This window comes from Molothrus aeneus, chromosome 7, assembly GCF_037042795.1.
Source record: "Molothrus aeneus isolate 106 chromosome 7, BPBGC_Maene_1.0, whole genome shotgun sequence".
In the NCBI taxonomy this organism is placed as follows: Eukaryota; Metazoa; Chordata; class Aves; order Passeriformes; family Icteridae; genus Molothrus; species Molothrus aeneus.
In genome coordinates, this window is record NC_089652.1 from 35196996 (window position 1) to 35216613 (window position 19618).

Genomic DNA, 19618 nt, shown 5'->3' on the forward strand with positions numbered 1-19618 from the left:
CTCCAAGATTAGGGCCTGAGTCCCTCGGATGGCACAGCACCAGCAGGTGATGCCCTTGGAGAGCAACCAATGGACCCCAGCCTTGTCTTAGGGACAGTCATTCCCTAATCCCAGAGGCAGTCCTGCAATCCCAGAGCAATCCCGACGATAAAACCAGAAAACGCCTTTGGACACATTTTCCAGAGTGTCCGTGGACCTTCAAAATCTACACTGAAACTCATGGACACCCACAGCGGGTGCTAACAGCCCTCAGCTGGCATGAAAAGCAGATGTAGAAAAAGAATCCTAGAATGGTTTGGTTGGAAGGGACCTTAAAGATCATCCAGTTCCAAATCCCTGCCACAGGAACCTTGGGGACTCCAAGGCCCATCCAAGCTGGCTCTCAGGTAGAGGCACATGGGCTGAAAAAGGTAAGGAAAGGCCTCTGGATTCACTCTGCTGAAGACTGGAAGCTGAGATGTCACACCTACCTGAACTAAGACCTTCAAACTTCAGTGTGTTTGGGTCAAGTTAAAGCTTACCCAAAAAAATCCCCAAAAGTATATGTATTTATATTAGCACTAAGGTAGGTTTTCTCCCAGAATTGCTTTGCTAAAAACAGTTTGTACAATGCAAAATTCTTTTTCATCATGCATCAATTCACAAAACACAGTCTAGTTCTGGGTACTCATTAAGAAAATTAGTTGTTTATGACACTAGAACACAAAGCTATAAATCTAAATCATGTGCAAAGCAAGTATCTGACAAAATTTGTAATATTTACTTCTTAGTTAAAACAAAAAAAAAAATCAGATTAGGAAAAAAATGCAACACCAAAAAAAAGGGAAAAATCCATATTTTTCTCTTTATTAGATGCAAACTAAAGCTTTTTTTACTTTCCCTTTGGAAGATCAAATTAGTGTTATGGCCTGGAATGACAATGAATTGTGGAAAGTATCACATTCTTTATAATATAGTAGTGTATATGTTTGTTATTTGAAAATAGAAATGTAATCCATAACTAATCTAGAAATAAAATATATACACAGCAACCATTTAAAAGGACAGATAAAATCCTCATTAAAATCCTAAGTGCAGAAATACTGAATCATAATGCACAATTTCATTACATTTTACTGCCAGCAATGTAAATATCAATTCTCCAGGTGATTCATAAAATTCATTTTAGAAAGAAAAATAAGGATTTCACCCGGCATTTGAGAACATAAAGGAAAACACATGCTAGGGTTTGAAAACCCAGACTGTTCTTTCCTTCTCTCATCAGAATATTTTGCTGGAATTTCAGCAAATCTTTGACACATCAAACAGACAACTGCCATTTCACATTAGCACTTCGTACAGATCACCCAGCAGTCCCAGCCCGCGCCCTCCCCGGCCCCGCACCTCTCCCCGCATCGTCCTCATCATTCCCAGCTCACTTCTGCCAAAACTCAGCTCCCATATATGCACTTCCCCTGACTTCAAAGGAAGGAGCCTGCATTTAAACTCATCTAAACCCTCTTTTAACTATCCAAATTGTGAAATTGCCTAATAATGGGAGTGTATTTAAGGGAGGGGAAAAAAAAAAAAAAAAAAAAAAAGCATGTTGGACAAATTAACCAAGTAAAGTTTTTGGAGGGAAGAGTGCATGTGGGGGTTTCCACACAAAAACGTAAAGAAAACCTGTCACTTTTAAAATGAATAGCTACCATCTGCCAGCATTTTATCTGAGGCAAAGTTGATTAATGCAAAGTGAATGTTTAAGATCACATTGCTGTCTGCCTGAATAAATTTCAGGTAGTTTACTTGGGAGGTTTTTTTGTCCTGGTTCTTAGAAGATTTTTTTGCCGTTCTTATTGGATCGCCCCCTCCAAGTTTTTCGGCAGCCAGAGCTAAGAATAAAAAAACATTTGTTCTTAAACCATGGTGCTGTACAAGGACTTTTGAGCACCAGAGCATTGTTTCTGGCCCTTCAGAGCAAGAGAATTCATCTCCCTCAAAAGGACATCCCACCTCCTTCATCAGCTTCACAAAAACTTTTCAGGCAGCCTCTCTTCCATCACATTGAAAAGGAAATTTTCGCAGTCTGGTTATGAGCAGAGAAACAACAGCAGTGCTGTTATCCTCAATAGGAAGTGATTTTGCCTCTAGACACTCCCTAATTTTTTACTTTATTTTTTACTGGGTTAAGCCTGCAGAATTAATTATTTTTTACCAATTATTTAATCATTCGCTTTTATTTACACTATCTTTACCATTTATAAAAAAGCAAATTAATTATGATTCCAAACCCTTTTCCAATTAACTTTCACACCTTGATCTATATTAGCAGTCTGCTAAAAATCATTCTCAAATCCATTTGATAATGCACTCCCCTTCCCAAATTCTCTTTGACCGTTAACATTTTTCAGAAGAACCTTCCAGAACAGGTTTGGGATGATATTAACCTAAATCAAACAAAACCCAGTTTTACACACGCATTCCCCATGTTACGTTTTTCCAGCATCAGATGGCCTCCAAGTTCTCCCTCAGCAGAGAGAATTTCACACCCCTTATCCAGGCTGGGACACCCTCTATTATCCAGGGCTACAGCAGTGGAGGGCATCATCTGTGCTGAGCGGTGGAGCTTCGTGCCATTCCATATGGACGTGTATTCTCTGTGCTTGCACTCAAAGCTGGCTGGACACCAGCCAGCTCTGGTCAGAAGTCACCAAGTTGTTTTAGCTCAGTACATGGTGCCTGTGTCTCGTATCTCAGTAGGGTTTATTGGTTGAGGCTCAACGTGGTGCTAGGACGGCCATCTGGCCCCCGGAGCGGAGCAAACTCCCAGCCAGCTCCCTCGGAGCGTGGGCAGGACAAACGTGTGTGCGTTTGCACCAGCCCGTGTGAACTAACCTGGGTGAACTCAAAATGGTTTGTTCGGGGGGGAAAAAACACGAGCAAGTTTAGCACTAATGGAATTAAAGCAGTAATGACCCTTTGTTCTGCAAGGGAGCAGAAAAGTGGAGCGCAGAGCGAAGCAGGGGCTCCCACACCTTCCTTTGGGCACCTCCACAACAAGGTGAGAATGTGGAGATTTGTACCCATCAGTGAGTTACACCCATGTGGTATTTTTAATCAAAAAAGTGTTTAAGGCCAGCTTGGATAGGGATTGGAGAAACCTGCTCTGGTGGAAGGTGCCCCTGCCCATGGCAAAGGGGATGGAACGACATGGTCACCTGCAACCCAACCCAGACTGTGGTTATGTGTTTCTAGGAGACCTGAACCCTGTCCTTATGGCATACTGGATATTACATTTAGTCTCCTTATATATTCCTGCCTTTACATCAGCTCATCAAAGCACAAGGGATCTCTAGGAGCACATTCCCTTCCCTTCCAGGAGTACATCCCACTGTGCCCCACACAAAACTGCAGTTAAAACACAAAAAGCAATAGACATAGGGTGAAACCAAGACAACCTCTGGGCAGAAAATTATTCAGTAATTCCAAAGAGATGAGGCATGTCCCATCTTCAAATGCAGTGTATTTGAGCAGCAACATCAAAATACACACTCTTAGTTAACAGTAATTAAGGTTTATGTTTATTCACCTATATACAGAATCAAACACCATAAAATATGCCCAAAAAATCCCAAACAGTATCAGACAAACTTTTAATTTATAGGTAATTGGTTATCTTCTTTTAACTAATGTACTATTCTTATATACAATTTATTTATTCCTTACCTGTGCATTATAAGGGTCAAATTCTAGGATGGCCTTTAATGTAGGACAAATTATTGCAGTTCCTAGAAAGATTATATAAACATTTCCAGTATTTTACAGAAAGATGTAAACAGGCAGAAATGTTTCCAGCACAAATGGGTATCTATGTATTCAGATTTAATGAAATTTGCCCTACCCTGCTTTGAGTTACATCCTCAAACACCTACTCCAGGGCATGCAGGAATGTTTCTGAAAACAAAACATCTAGAAAACAGTTAAATCCTCAAGCTGGCAAATGGTCACACATCCACACAGTGTTATGTTTTCAGTAGGATTTAAATATTCACTGGAAAAAAAAAATTAAAGGGTTGCTTTTTTAAGATATTTAGGGGACACAGCCCACCAGAATTCACTCTATAATAATGCATTTTCTCCTTATAGAACAAAAGCATCAGATCTGAAACAGTCTTAAATCTAGTTAAATTTTAATAGAATATCAAAAAAAAATAAAATCAAGAAACAACCACATCTACATTATATACTGTTGAAATGTACTCTCCTTTGCTGAACACCACCCCAGCTTGGGGTTTTTTTCCAGAGCTCTATTAATTGAAAACAATAATTTGTTTTCTCTTTTGTAAAACGTAAAAAGCACAGAATTTGTCTTTAAAATATAGTTGTCAGATATCAAGGGGTATATATATGCTAACATTTACCCTAGGGGTATTTCAGGGCTAGAATCTGTTACAAATAAAATCTTTATTCATATGAACAGCTACCTGGGGGGCAATACTGAATGTTGTACATAATATTTATATACATATATATTTAAAATAATATAGCAGTGCTATTAAAACACACTGGAAGCTACACTGAATTTAGTCACTCTGTTTTACAGTTTTATGCTACTAACTTTTTGGAGACTGAATTGTTTTGTAGGATAGCTCCTAGAAGATAAACTCCTTTCATCTAATGTATCATACCAATGTTTTACTATCTGTAATTTAATAGACTGCTCACTGTAATAAAGAAAATAATTAGAGGAAAAATAAAAGCATTTTTGTTTTTCATTAAATTGTGCAACAGTATTTTCAAATTTGAGAACTTTCCTGGAATTAAGAATTTTTAAAAGGCTAAAAAATTTCTTCTTTTACATGCTATCTAGAATTACAAAATAGTCACTGTGTGCTATGGAAAACAACTTTAGGCTAAAAATCAGACACCCACATTTATCAAGAGGCTGAAGCTGTCTGAGGAAGTTGGGAGACAAAGCAGCTCTGCAGAGTGCCAGCAGCCTGAGGAGGCTCTGCTGGACCTTCCAAATCCACAGAATGAAGATAATATCCCACCAACTGCTAACAAAACTCTCAGATGGTTGAAAACCTTGTCTAGAGAAAGCAGACAGTAATTCCTCCCTTTTTCAGTGCACTTCAGATGCTGTGATTTGGAAACTGCCACCACAAGAACGAAACTCCTCGTACTAACGCAACATCCAAACACCTTCTTTTCAATTAAGGAAAAATCATCTGTGACTCTACAGCAATTGAAACTCAGTCTGTGGCTGCTGCACATCAATCTATGTGATCATTCCAAGATCTCTAGGCAAGTGATCCACCTTTAAATTCTCCTCCTGGCCTTCTAAGTTGAAGAGATTCTGCATGCTTGGGCTTCCCACTCCTCAGGGCTCTCATGCTCCTCTCAGGAGATGAAGGAAAGCATGAGCTGGTTTAACACATTGCTCAACATAGCCAGGGAAACAGAAAAGCAAAACTTTTCTGGAGAAATGCAGCACAGACTTTGCATTGGGGAATTAATACAAATCCAGGCAGTGCTGCAGATCAAACACCGAGTGTCCGATATCTCCCGTAACAGCTCTGTGTGTTCCCTGTGGAGGGTGAGGACACCTTCTCCCTGTGACAATCCTGGGGAGATCTCCACGTTCTTGGGAACATCATGTTCCTGCACACCAAGAGAGCGGCCGTACAGTTCACAAAAGTAACATTAAATGCCCCGTTCGTTACCAGCTCAGCTTTCGTTTGTGCTCAAGGGAGGACACGTCTGTTCTCTGATAAAACAATTAGCAAGTTCATCACAGAAACTCTCTGCTCACTGCAGAGTGTCTGAATTTAACATTTACGGCTCTGCACTGCATCCTTTGTTTCAAAAGCACTTTTTAAGACTATTCCTTAACTCTATGAGTGTCACATTTAAACTAACAAACCTTCCTGCTCCCAAAAATCAGCTTATATGGATAGAAGTCTAAGTCCTGTAAAACATATCTATACTACTCCTCTGAAATGCATCTAACATCAGACTTAACAGCATCAGTATTACTTCTCACACACAGCAGGATCTCGAAATAAAGGACAGTTTGAACATAAAGATTAAGTAAGGCAGCTCCGTTATCACAAGTGTTTGCTCTTGAAATCTCCATGACCTTTCTGTACTACTAAATATACAAATAAAAACAAGGTATTTATGAAATGTCACATTTATGGAAAGCACTTATAAAACAAAGGGGTTTTTTCTGTAAATAATATCAGTATTATAAGTAATGCAAATTTGGTATTTTCCACAACCCCACAAGAAGGTTGAAATATTTAAATGTGCAATGCTAAACACGCACTATTGCCAGTTTACAACGGAATTTTGTCTTTACAAACTGCTACCTGGGAAGCTGATCTTCAGTGGTTATTAGAAAGCTTAGAAATAACCGGATTAAAATTAATTTTAATCAATGTGTTTTCTAATAGGAGAGTAGTCATCCTTACTAGGTTAAATGTGAAGCACCCATACTTTCAATTCAATAAAATAATTGAAACATTCAACTATAAAACAAGCATTAAAAATGTGCAAATAAAGTAGAAGGTACCTCTAATCAGTTTTCCTCTCACCAGCCATATAAGCCCTTGATCCTAAAATTTTATGCTGCCTGCGAGGACAAGGTATAAATTCTATTTTAACCATCTTATCTTTGTCAACTTTGACTGTTTGATCCCTCTGCTCCAACCCAAACAGCACCAGCAAAGAAAATGCTTTCCTCTCCTTAAGATGCTCCATTGGTTAGATCAGATTTATTTGCTGTCAGTAAAGGTTGTATTTGCACATAAGTCTATGACAGATTGCAAGTTTATTAACTTCAAGTGAGTTTTCAGGCTGCTGGGTTGAGGTTTTTTTGTTGGGTTGTTGGGTTTTTTGTGGGATTTTGCTTTTTTTGGTTTTTTTTTTGTCAGCGCTCCCTCCCCCTTTCCCCAAGATGTGGGTTACTTGACAAATTGGAGTTAAGTTATCTTAGGTCAATGTAACTGTAAGTTAAACTAATGAAGTGTATGTCTATGAGTGATGTCTGATTAGTTTAATGCAGTTAGTGCTGGACAGCTTGGGCTGCTGACCTTGAAGGAACACAGATAACATTGTGATGCGTTGGAGGATGTGGTTGTGATACAAGACAAATTTACATAACAGTTTGTCATGTACACTCCTCCAAAACAAAACTGTTGCAAAAAGAAAGCAAGAGGAAACCAACACTAAATGCCTCGCACAAGACAAAATGGGGAAAATTAATTATAACGTTTGGCTTGAGGTGGGAGATTATTTTAAATAGGAGCCAAAAGCAGGCACAGGAAAGGTGTACATTTACACAATATGTGTTCCAAGATGGCTTAGACATTGTGCTGGGTAACACTGAGCAAATGCAGCCTTCTACAGCACAAATCTACTCTTGAAAAATGGTATTCCTTCCTCAGGAAGCACCTACTCTCTCACAGTAAAAAATACCAGACCCAGTTCTGAACTGTGACTCTAAACCCAGCAGTTTTGTGACTCTAAACCCAGCAGTTTTGTGACTCTAAACCCAGCACATCATTCAGGTGTGCTCAGAACCCTCCTGAAGTTCATTCTGCAGCTGCTTGGGCTAAAAGAACCCTGTGCATGAACAGTCTCCCCCCATAAAGGTGCACAGCCCCCACACAATGTTCTGCATGCTGTGAGCAAAGCTCTATCTCGCTGCTCCAGACAATCACCTCGCCACATCTCATCTGATCAGGTAGGCCAAGCAAAACTGCTGGGTTTAGAGACAGCTTGGCTCTGGAGGGGCTGATTCTCACTATGTGATAGCTATCTTGTCGACCTAAATCGCCTGTTTTTATCAGCCCAGGTTCTAGCTGATGGAAATTTGCTACTTACATAAATGTATAATTGACACCCACAGTTGCTGGCACATTACTGAACCGGACCATCATTAAGATAAAACTGCTCCCTTAATCCTCCAGGTCAGCCTGAGCAGGACACTGATAAATCAGACTTGCTAATAGATACATGGGAGGGCACGTGAGGAAGCTTGCAGTGTTCACATCCATGCCATCTCTCAGCCTCATCTGTGAAGCACAGTTTAAACCTTTCAGAATGACTGAGCTCACGTGATAAATTTCAAATAAGAGATACACATACACGTATAGACATCAGGCACCCAGATATTGAGAGACTCTCATGGACTGGAGATGCAAGACAAAAGAGTCCTGGAAATTCTAAATAAAACATATAATTTCTCAGTTATACCCAAGAAAAACCTGTGCTGCCCACTGCAAGCCCCTAATTGCTCTCACATACACCCTTGCATCCACACAAGGAGTGAATTCAAGAGACCTGGTTGAAGGCATCTGCGTAATTTGAGTTTAGAAATTATTCAATCCCTTGGTTACCTGTAATTAGAACTTGTTGGCACTGTTTGCATGAAATAAAGAGCAGAAGTCCGTGCCTTCCAATGCCACTTCTTGGCTGGGAGTGTGCAGAGGACACAATCTTCTTGTAGCTCTTCCTGGAGAAGATCCATCAGCTGTTTGTGGGAGCCACCATAAAAGGGTTCAATGAGAAGGACACTCATTTTCCAAGTACTTCAGAACTGTCTGAAACCTGAAAATGAAAATAGAGAAGTATTTTACTTCAGAAACATATCTTTACTATTATTATTATTGTTACCACTTAAAATTATATTGGAAGAAGAAATATACTGCAAGGTCTTGTAATATATCCTTAATATTATAGTAATGTGTTTACTTCAGAAAAGGCAACTTAGAAATTATGATGACTAGATTATTTTGACCTTTAAAAGATACTGTCTGTAAATTTTAAATGAATGAAAATGTGCAAGACTTAGGAACACATTGTACTTTGAATTTATGGGTTTGTTTTCAATCCGATATTTAAAAACAGCTTTACTTTACACACTAACTCCCTAATACAGTCAATTATTCCATAACTTAGAATGTAGCTTATTCATTCATTCTCCTTTTCCTGGTGGCAGAGAAAATTAAAGAGCAATTCAAACACACTTCAGCCAGAATAGTTGCCAGTGACAGTGATTTGGGTGAGAGACTTAAAGGCAGAGAGCAGCTTGGGGAGGTGCAGTCGGGGCATTCCCCAGGACACCCTCCTGCATTGTTTGTTGCTGGGATCACAACCCCAGCAACAACAGGAGATGTAAACCACCTTATTTCTTCTGAGTACTCCAAAGTGTGGGTGGAAGAGAACACTAGAGGAGGCACAAGGAAGCTCTGAGACAAAAAGCCACAGAGCTGCTCACAAACAGGATGCAGAACATGCTGCCCAAAGCGAGGGGACAGATGAAAACCCGGTGACTATTGCTCATCGCCCTCATGAGTCACACCCTTGGGGTACTCAAAAGCTGCTTTTCACATGCTTCGAGCAAAGCCACCACATACAAAACCCTGAAAGGTGTTCACCATCCACAAACACCTCTCTGATGGTTTCCCTCTCAACACTCCCTAAGAATGATGGACTCCCTGCTAAACGCAGTTACTCCGGACTCGTGTTTGACAATGCACATTGCAAGACCTTACACCCATTTCCTGACCTGCAATTTCTAGTGGTTTCAGACTGTAATCCTTATCTTACCAAAACCTCTGGTGACAAGAAATGAGAATTCAACGGAGAACTATATACTCTCCTGAAAATCTCAATCATCATCTCAACCATAGCTGAGAAATTTAGTTTGATTCAAGAGCAGGTTAAAAATATTATGTATTCTATAATCATGGGGCAGAAAACAAAAAGCCTTTTAAGTGCACTGTGGCTATCAAAAGATCAGTTAACCAGCAACAAAAATCCAAACACTGAATCAATTTAATTGGGAGACAAAACATAATAAACCTTCAGGTTTATGTTTTGTTGTTGGCCCACCATGGAGCCAGATGAAATGGTGATGTAGAGCTTCTGGGTCACCACAGAACAATCAGCGAAAGAAAAAACATTCCATGCTCCAACTTTCCTAATCCAGCCTGGATTCAGGTTATCATTTGCTCTATTATTTATTCCTCCGTAATATTTCAAATAAATTACTTGTTTTAACAAATGCGTTCTTTGCAAAACCAAAAGGAAAGCCATCTGGAAGCAGATACTTCACTCCATTTTGGAGCTTGCTTCTTTTCAGGTAGCAAAGCAGTTTCTGATCTCTTTTTCACTGACCTAATTTCAAAAAAATCACACTTTTGAGATCACTGACGTTTTCTGAATTTACAATGATGTAACCAAAATCATACTCTCTCCTCCAAAGCCCTTTTGGAGCCTGCAGGGTAATAACTGCTATAAAAACACAAGCTGTGGCTTAGAATCTGCACTATTCACCTAAAGAACAATTTGTAATTAATCATGCTATGCTTGTCATCAAATGCCACCGAAAATTTAATTCAAGGGACTAAAGGGAAGCGTTTTATAAATTCAGCCCCTAAAAACGGGGTATGTGAAAAGTTGGTAAATGCCACTGAGTCAGTCACTCGGGGAGGCTTGCAACTAATTTACAAATCATTAGCAGTATCAGTAATAAAGCAATTTGTTCATGAAGCATCTGATCAGATCACACTTCACCAGACTAGTTCTGAAACTGGTTTTATCACCAGGTTCAGCCGAACCCACACTGTGCTCTTTGGTTTTATTTTGCACCAGTTTTCACTGTACATCCCTCACGGGAACAGAGAATGACTGTACGCCCTGACGGTAAGAGATTGCTCAGTCCTCGTGTTTCCTCCTGCTTAAAGACCCTGACATTTACTTCATTATTCTGCATTTACCTACCTTTAGATCTATTAGGGAAACTGCAATACAGAAGCATTACTATACAATAAACTCCCTTTGGCTATTTACATTGGGAAACTGGGTTGAATCGTGGATGTGTCATGAAGTGGGTGTTAAGATAGCTCTTGATATGTAATTCTTCACAATAACACTCATAGACCCCGTGGCAGCAGCCCATGAGGGTGACAATCAGCAATGACACATTTTTTTTTCAGAGACGACCTAAAGCTCAAAGGTTTTCTTACAAAACTCACTCACTCCAAAAAATGTAGGTACTGCTTATTGAAATCCTCACTAGTACTTGTAGGATTCTGTTGTTGTGTGATCTCTGTACATTCCCAGCAATATACACCAAATTCAATTCAGAAAAAATGTTACAATGTTATTTAAGAAGCAGTATATGGTTTATTCTATTCCTTTTTGTCATTTGTTTTTTTTAAATAAAATACTACCTACATAAGATACTGCTAAAGGATAATGGCAGTACAATATATGTCACATTCACTTCAGGGCTTGACTAAGATGAAGCAACTAAAAAGTCAATATATCTTCTGTTTTTAAAAGATACACTGATAATGCTAAGGAAATTATATTACATATAACTAATAATTTCTTGTACTTAGAAAGACACAGAGGAGGTAGGACATGGTTGTTTGGCTCATATTTCACCCACATGACTTCCAGTTTTGTTCACATACAAAAATAACAGCTATTATTTTTGCTTTATTTCCCTTGACCCAGCCAAGTTAAGGTAAATATGTACCATAAACTCCTCAGAGGTCTCCAAAAGACACAGCTGATAAATGGCCTGAGAACATTCACCGTATCTGATGGAATGCAATCCTCAATTAAATATAAATCACTCCAGGTATTCTTTTCCCCATTTCAAAGAAAACAACAAATATTAGAAAAACAGAACTGCTTCCCCTTTCTCATTACAGTATTTCCTCTCTGGAGCCAGCAATCCTGGGTGTTCCTCAAACAGCTCAACCCCATCCACACGGCTGCAGGATCCTTTCCTTTGAAAATTTCCTACTCTGTCTTTACCATACAGAGCAGCACATTCCTCAGGATACACATTACATATCTGAAAAAAAGAAATCCTTCAAAGTGGTAGCAGTGTCCAAATGACATGACTAATGCAGAGGTATATTGAAGTACTGAAAAGTGTAGGTGGGTAATTAGGTGCTGTCTCAAAGCCAGAAGCTCATGGTGACATTCAGCCAGGACTTTTGTCACTTGCTGCAGCTCTACCCCACACTGAAACATGGCACGCTATGGAGTCCCTGAAAGGGCCACTGCTGTTTGAACCAATAATTTCCTTTTAAAAGAAAGTCTGAGTACTGTTCAGAATAATAAATAAAAATTATCTTTAAAGGCATGGAAGAATTAACTGTTCAACCAGACACAAAACCATGGCTTCTTTTTTAACTCTAGGTGAATGCCAACTTAGGTATTTTTGTTAACCAACCTAGGCAGAGAAAACCCATCATTTTCCACAATTTATTAAAGAACACACATTCACTCTTATATGCAGAAGTGTGGTTTCACAAACATCAGCACAGCTCACATCAGGAAGCCATAATTAGCTCTGTTCATTGACGTACTCAGACAACATAAATTACAGACCACGTCTAAATATCTGTCCAACAAAACAGCTGAGCAACCATCCAAACCCAAAGGAATAATTGTTAATATATTCCACAGGTAGAGATCTGCTATTAGTTACAGGAAATAAGGTATATGGTTTCAGTAATGATTGTTTTAACCGTCACAGTCCCACACATATGAGAAATTTATTCCACCGCTGTATCTGAGCACATGTGGTTCAGAGTGTCATAACTCAACCTGCTGCAAAACCCACCAGGTACAACCTGTGGACATCAACATACTTAAACCTTTGATGGTTTCACATAAACTCTCTGTGATGGCTGACACAGGCAAAAAAATTTCCATGTTCCACATTGCAATAAAATGTGATTTTCCAAAGGACTTTTGAGCGTCCTTACCTTTCCTCCTCTGTCCCTTCTCCTTCCCATCCCTACCTGAATTGGGGATGTGCTCTAAATACACACCCAGAGATTGAAAGAGCCAGCACTGCCCTCCCACTCACAATAGTGACTCACCGAAACCCCAAAGCTGCACCTTAAACACAATCACATCTTAAGGTTTAAGCAAAAATTAACTCGTATTTAGATCATCCAAAAGTACCGGTTCTGAGGTTTGTCATTACTAAACTGCATAAGCGAGAATGACAATTTATCTTTTATATAAACCAACTGGAAAAAGCAAGAAAACCTCCACTTCTTTTGAGAATGTGGTAAACCAAAATTGTTCACCTGTATTTGGATGGCTGAGCAGCAGTAACATTAATTTACTGGTGACACCCATAAACCACAGTCTGGACTATCTACACAACCTGAGAGCTGCAAACACCTACAGAATACCAAAATTTACCATTACCTGGAGGCAGCAAGGAATGAAACCTGCATGGATTTCCTGGCCTGCTTTGGTTTCACTAAAATACCACATCTCATTTTTACTGTACTTATGATCTACACATACAAAGGCATGGAGTGACATAATGAGGAGAATGGCTTTAAACTGATGGAAGGTAGGTCTACATTAGAAATTGGGAGGAAATTCTTCCCAAAGGTGGAGAGGCCCTGGCACAGGGTGCCCAGAGAAGCTGTGGCTGCCCCTGGATCTCTGGAAGTGTCCAAGGCCAGGCTGGATGGGGCTTGGAGCAGCCTGGGACAGTGGAAAGTGTCCCTGCCCATGGCAGGGGTGGCACTGGATGAGGTTTAAGGTCCCAAACTATTCTGTGATTCTATGATACAATCAGAATTGCAAACAACATATTTTTTAAAGAATTGGTTTGATCTTAATCAAATTGTAAGGACTTCCAGGTTCAGTTCTTATGCCTGTGTTTTCAACCCTGAGATGGAGCAGCAGGAATTGGAAGTCGAGATTTTTAAGATGTCCCAAGGCTATCAATCCAGAGACACCCTGACACAAGAGACAGTTAAGGCTCCTTTTGGAGTTTATGCATTTAGAAAGTAAAATCTGCTGTAAAATCTGCACATTACCCTGTGAATGCTAAGTTAACAATATTGCTATAAATCCTTAGGAAAAAGATGTTAATGCATATGCAGTGTACACATTTTAAAACTCAGAATTTAAACTGTTTTACTATTTTATCTAGGCAAAGGCACTAATGACCTTCTGAATTTTCTGTTGTAAATTTAATTTGTTTTTTTTCCAGCTACAGAAAAGCAAAAAAAAATTAATCCCCAGAATTTTCTTTTTACCTTCTTCCCCAACACAGTCTGAGACTATCATAAATACTTTGCATCTATACTTCTAGCCATCCTCAATCAACATCTTTGAAGATCTTAATCTATACTGAATAAATTATTGCAATTTATACTTTTTTTCCAGTGGAGAAAGACATCTGTGCATCACATTTATGGTTAACTCAAAACCACAACAGTCAAAGCTACCTCTGTGGGGAAGCCTCCATCCCCCAATGGAGCACAGCACTCCAAAGATATATTTCAGGGAAATTTCTCTGACTGATGTGCTGATCCCTCAGTACATTGGGAATGGCAATTACAATACACAACTTGGTTTCTTTGTGTCTAACTGACCTCCTAAATTGTATACATGGGACTAAATACTACTCAGGACAGGGCATGAGGGATACTCAGTACTCTGTAAACTGCCTTCACAAATTCGGTTTTACAAGGGCAAATTAAGCATTGTTAATATTTAATTAGGATAAAATTTTCCTCCAAAGAAAAGGAAGATAGAAGGGGAAAAGATACAGAAATGTGTGATGGAGAACCAGGGCCATCCTCTGCCAGGGAAACAACCACAGCCACCATCACCAACAAAACAAATTAACTTTTCCACAGGCTTTGTTCCTCTGTCTCCTCCCTTTAATGGTCCAAATAGATTTACAGAAGTTGACATGAGTATGCTGCAGAGCAGAAGATATTAAATAATTATATTCGCAAAAAGTTTTACATTATTTTGATAAGCTCTTCCACCACTAACAGGATTTTTTTAAACAAGGTAAAATATAAAAAAAAAAAAATACAGCTCTAATATGAGAGCATAACCTCATATAAGAGTATGCCAGGTTTGCAATTGGATCTGAGAGAAAATTAGTTATTCTGATTTAACAGTTAATTATAAGCTCCCATTTGCCATGTAATTCAGAAGCCTAGAAAAATGAAAACTGATTTTAACAGACTGCTAAAGTTGTTAAATGATATGTTGGCTTTATCCAACTTATTTGCAGTGTGTTTACAGCACGTGAAGGATCAACACAGTTTACAGGACTCAACATTTCCAGTGCTGCACCTATGACTATAAATTTGATGGCACTGATGATGCTGAAGGCTTACATTAGGTTTAAATAGATGAAGGATCCTTGATTTAGAGTATCTCCGAGAGGAGAGGGAACTAATAGGTGTGGTAATGGGAGATGTAGCACTATTTTTAAACTTGACAGGAGACATATTAGTTGCTAGTTCCCTATTATAGAAAAAGTCCCAGTCTGGTAATAATGGGCTGGCATTTTGAAATTCCTCCGATTTATTAGGAATATGATGAGAAATGTGCTCCACACGCTCTGAGCTTCAGACCAGTTTCTGTAGGGAAGGTAAGAATTGCAATGTGTATTCATGGCCAGTTTAAAGAGCATATGTGCTCATTTTTTAAAAGTCACAAATATTTTAAATAATTTTATTTGAAAGTCACAGTCTACAGTGCATATTAGCCAATTGATTAAAAGACAAAGCATTTGCTAGAAGCCATCATTAGTCACTCTGTGAGGTAATAAAAATCAACCCACATCAAAAAGTTGATTTGTTTTCCCCAGCAAATTTGAAGTAGCAAAATGCTAAACGAAGACCAAATCACTCTTGTGTCAACAGAACTTGGGATTGAGGAATTAAACTGCTCTTATAAAAAAGCTGGAATTGCAAGAGTTAATTTAAACATTAGGCTTGGTAGCCTGAGATGTTTGGCAGCAACACTTGAGTGGGCACAAGCCAGATTTCTTTTGCAGTCAGAAGGTATCCCTTTGAATATGTGATGAAAGGATCTGCTCCTTCAGTCACACCTTGAGTCCATGGAAAAGGATGCAACAAGATCTACTGTCAAATGGAGTTCAACTGTGAAATCAGGGAGGGGACCCACACACAGGAGCAATTTGCAGGGTAGGTGGCCAGAAAGCCAACTCTGTCCTGAGCTGCATCCAAAGCCGTGGGGGTAGCAGGTCGAGGGAGGGGATGCTGCCCCTCTGCTCCCATGAGATCCCAACTGCAGAGCTGCATCCAGCTCTGGGGTCCCCAGTGCAAGAGAGATGTGGACCTGGTAAAGCAGGCTGGGAGAGCTGGGGGTGTTCACCTGGAGGAGAGAAGGCTCCAGGGAGAGCTCAGACCCCATGCCAGAGCCTAAAGGGGCTCCAGGAGAACTGGAGAGGGACTGGGGACAAGGGATGGAGGAACAGGACCCAGGGAATGGCTTCACACTGAGAGGGTTAGATGAGATATGAAGACAAAATTCTTCCCGGTGAGGGCTTGGCACAGGGTGCTCAGAGAAACTGTGGCTGCCCTGGATCCCTGGGTTGGACAGGGCTTGGAGCAACCTGGGATGGTGGAATATGTCCTGCCCACAGCAGGAGGTGGGAACAGGATGGGCTTTAAGATCCCTTCCAACCCCAAACCATTCTGTGATGCAAAGTTCACAAGACATTTCAGTAAGATTACTTCAAAATTTATTTCAACCATGATGGAAAATGGACTTCAAAAGCCAGATGTACCTGCCATGTTTTTCACCTTAAGACCTGCAACTAAAGGAACATAAAAAGGGCAATCATGAGGATTTTGCCAACCTATGAAATCCTTAATCAAGGGAACAGAATAAATGATCAAGTTATTGTTTATGAGATGCAACATTTAAGTACTGGATCCCTATAGCAGTGTGGGTATGATACTTTAAGTAACTAAAAGGCTGAAATGATACCTGTACAAAAACCTGAAACGATACCTGTACAAAATGATACCTGTACTTTAAGATACTTTAAGTAACTTCAAGGCTGAAATGTTACCTGTACAAAAACCCATCAGTTTTAAATAACAAGTAACAAAATTCAACAGATGAAATTTTTTGGTCTTTCACTCGCCCAACTCTTTTCAGCTCAGGAGAGAGCTGAACCAGGGCTTCATGCTCTGAAGCCATAAAAACAGAAATACCTCTCATTAACTTCTGTGCAGCCGGCACCACATTATGGCTTTTAGAAACCCCTCAAAAGCTCTCAGAGTCAATAGCAAACATCACACAATACTGAATGAGGGCTTCATACAGCACTAAACATATTTTTCCATGTTAACAATATTTATATCTTATTTCCAACTTGACATGCAGATGACATGTTACCCACATCAATTTATAAATCCAGCACAATAGGAGTTGCCAATTTGATTTAGTGGTGCAGCACCCTGTTTCCTGTAAATAATTTCCCTAGCAGGCTTTGACTAAGCCCTCTGAAAGAGCTCTAGAAATATTAAAGGCTCCAGTTTCTGGCCAAAATGCTTTCTGACAGCTCACTGCAAGTGTTCCCCAGCATCTCTGCTGACCCAAGAATAGCAAATTTAATGACTTAAGTCACTTGTTTCTATCCTCTTGTGTGCAGAGCTTGCAAATTACTTCAAGGATTGGCTTAAAGCAACGAAGAAAAGCGTATTCATACATTTTATTTTACTTCACAAGTATCAGAAAGTTAAGGGGTCTGCCTCCTCCACTGGGAAGTATCTATGGATACACACATTGCAGAAAGCTGAAAAACACTGACACGAGTTAAATAAACATGTCTGGTATCATCTGCCAATTGAAATGGTGAGCATTGCAGGAAATATTTGTTTTCCATGAATAAAAGCGATACACAAGCATCTCAAAACAATCTGTTTTGGAAGGTTATTTTGGTTGTTTTGTAAACAAGTTTAGGTTCTGAGCTGATGTTTTCAAAACAGATACTGCAAAGCGAATAAATATTCATGTCTGGGGGAGACCCTAACAGACATGAAACAAGTGTGTGGCCCTTTTTAACAGTGCCACAGATAAAGCAAGGCAAGGACACTCAGAGAGGACATCAAGATGTAAATTTTTTCCTTGAAGTTTCTCAGATGGCTGAAAAGTGCCATTAAAATCATCATGCTCAAAAAAGCCTGGGCCTTAAAAACTTGGCTTTTATTGCACATAAGAAAATCTGGCTACAACCCACAAACAGCACTGTAGTCTTTAACAAAAAGAATTAAAAACAGGGATTTTTTTAAATTTGACTTCATTATAAATCATTAATGTATCAGTACAACTCACTTGGGTTTTCTGCTTTAGGGTCACTTGGGAATCATTTAAAAACTGTCTGAAAACCATTTACTGTGTTTGAGCAACTGGCCACACTCACAAAACTTTTCTTCAAAACCTGAAAACCCTTATCAAAATAAAACATACTGCTCAACAAAACCAAAATTATGCTGTCACTTACCAGCTTCTTCCACTTGTACCACACAGAACCTACACAACCTGGAACACTCCCCCCAGCACAGTGGTACAACACTAAGAATCACTGAATAGTTTGGGTTTCAAGAGACCTTAAAGGTTATCTTGTTCCAACCCCACAGCCAAGGACACCTTACACTAGAGCAGACAGCTCCACACCCCACCCAGCCCGGCCTTGGACACTTCCAGGACTGGGAGTTCAGGAACATTAAGTATGGTTTATAATGGCCATGACTACAGGGGAGCAGAGAACAAAACATATTCACTGCAGGGCTCAGAGCTGAAGGAACTATTTTAAGGTCATTACTGGAAGATCCAAACTATTTAAGTTTAGCTGGCTGTTAGTAGGTGCTCTTGCTGACACTGCTGATAAAAATCCCAGAAATACCATTACAAGGCAATGCAAGAAACCGCTCACACCTCACACACGCAAGGTCTGTGCTTAATATTCCCACTTCTTCATTTCAAAGCCACAAATATCACAGCCTTTGCCAGCAAGTTAAAGATCTGTTCTGACTCCTACTAAAGGCATCAGGGTTGTTCAGTTACTCTGGCCATTGGGAAATTTTTGGCAATACCCCCAGTTAAGCATTCACAGCAGCCATAAGCAGCTCTTGGAGGCCTGGAGAACAACAGCATATGGACAGTTTGGAAAAATCTCTGTAATCAGGGTAGTGTTACCTCAAAACAGTGTTCCACAGGCAGTCAGGCTCACAGCAATGCTACAGCTGAAACTTCTGGTTTTTTTCCGTGTACGTGGACCTATTTGAGTGGATCCAAAGGAGTTCATGAGGATACTTCAAGGGCTGGAGCCTCTCAGCTCTGGAGCCAGGCTGGGAGAGCTGGGGTGCTCACCTGGAGAAGAGAAGGCTCCAGGGGGACCTCAGAGCCCCTTTTGGTGCTTCAAAGGCCTTCAGGAGAGCTGGAGAGGTTCTTGGGACATGGGCCTGGAGGGACAGGACACAGGGAATGGCTTCAGACTGAAGAGTAAGGTTAGACTAGAAATTTGGAGTGCTTTGGTTATAGAGATGACATTAAACCTCTATTTAAATCACCTATTTATGCTGTGATTTTCAAAAATTGCTTTCATTCAATGGATCTGAAGCCAAGAGAGGTGTTACACAGGCCTTAGTACAGAGTGAATGATTCAGATCTTTCTGAATATCTTCAGATCCCATTTTCCCATCAGTGTTTAAGCAGAGACTAATCCCATAAAGCTTTGTAAGTGGTAGATACTTGAAGGTGCTTATGAAACTGATTTAGCCCCACATTT

General features: G+C 39.8%; 1 protein-coding gene across 2 annotated transcripts in view; it reads right to left on the reverse strand.

The window, feature by feature from the left end:
• GTDC1 (glycosyltransferase like domain containing 1) overlaps window positions 1–19618 on the reverse strand; it is a 170106-nt gene that overhangs the window by 108830 nt on the left and 41658 nt on the right. For both annotated transcript variants that reach the window (XM_066553885.1, XM_066553886.1), the window contains exon 4: window positions 8385–8595. In XM_066553885.1, the coding sequence (XP_066409982.1) occupies window positions 8385–8566 (182 nt within the window). In that variant the 5' untranslated portion in view covers window positions 8567–8595. The remainder of the gene's footprint in view (window positions 1–8384; window positions 8596–19618) is intronic.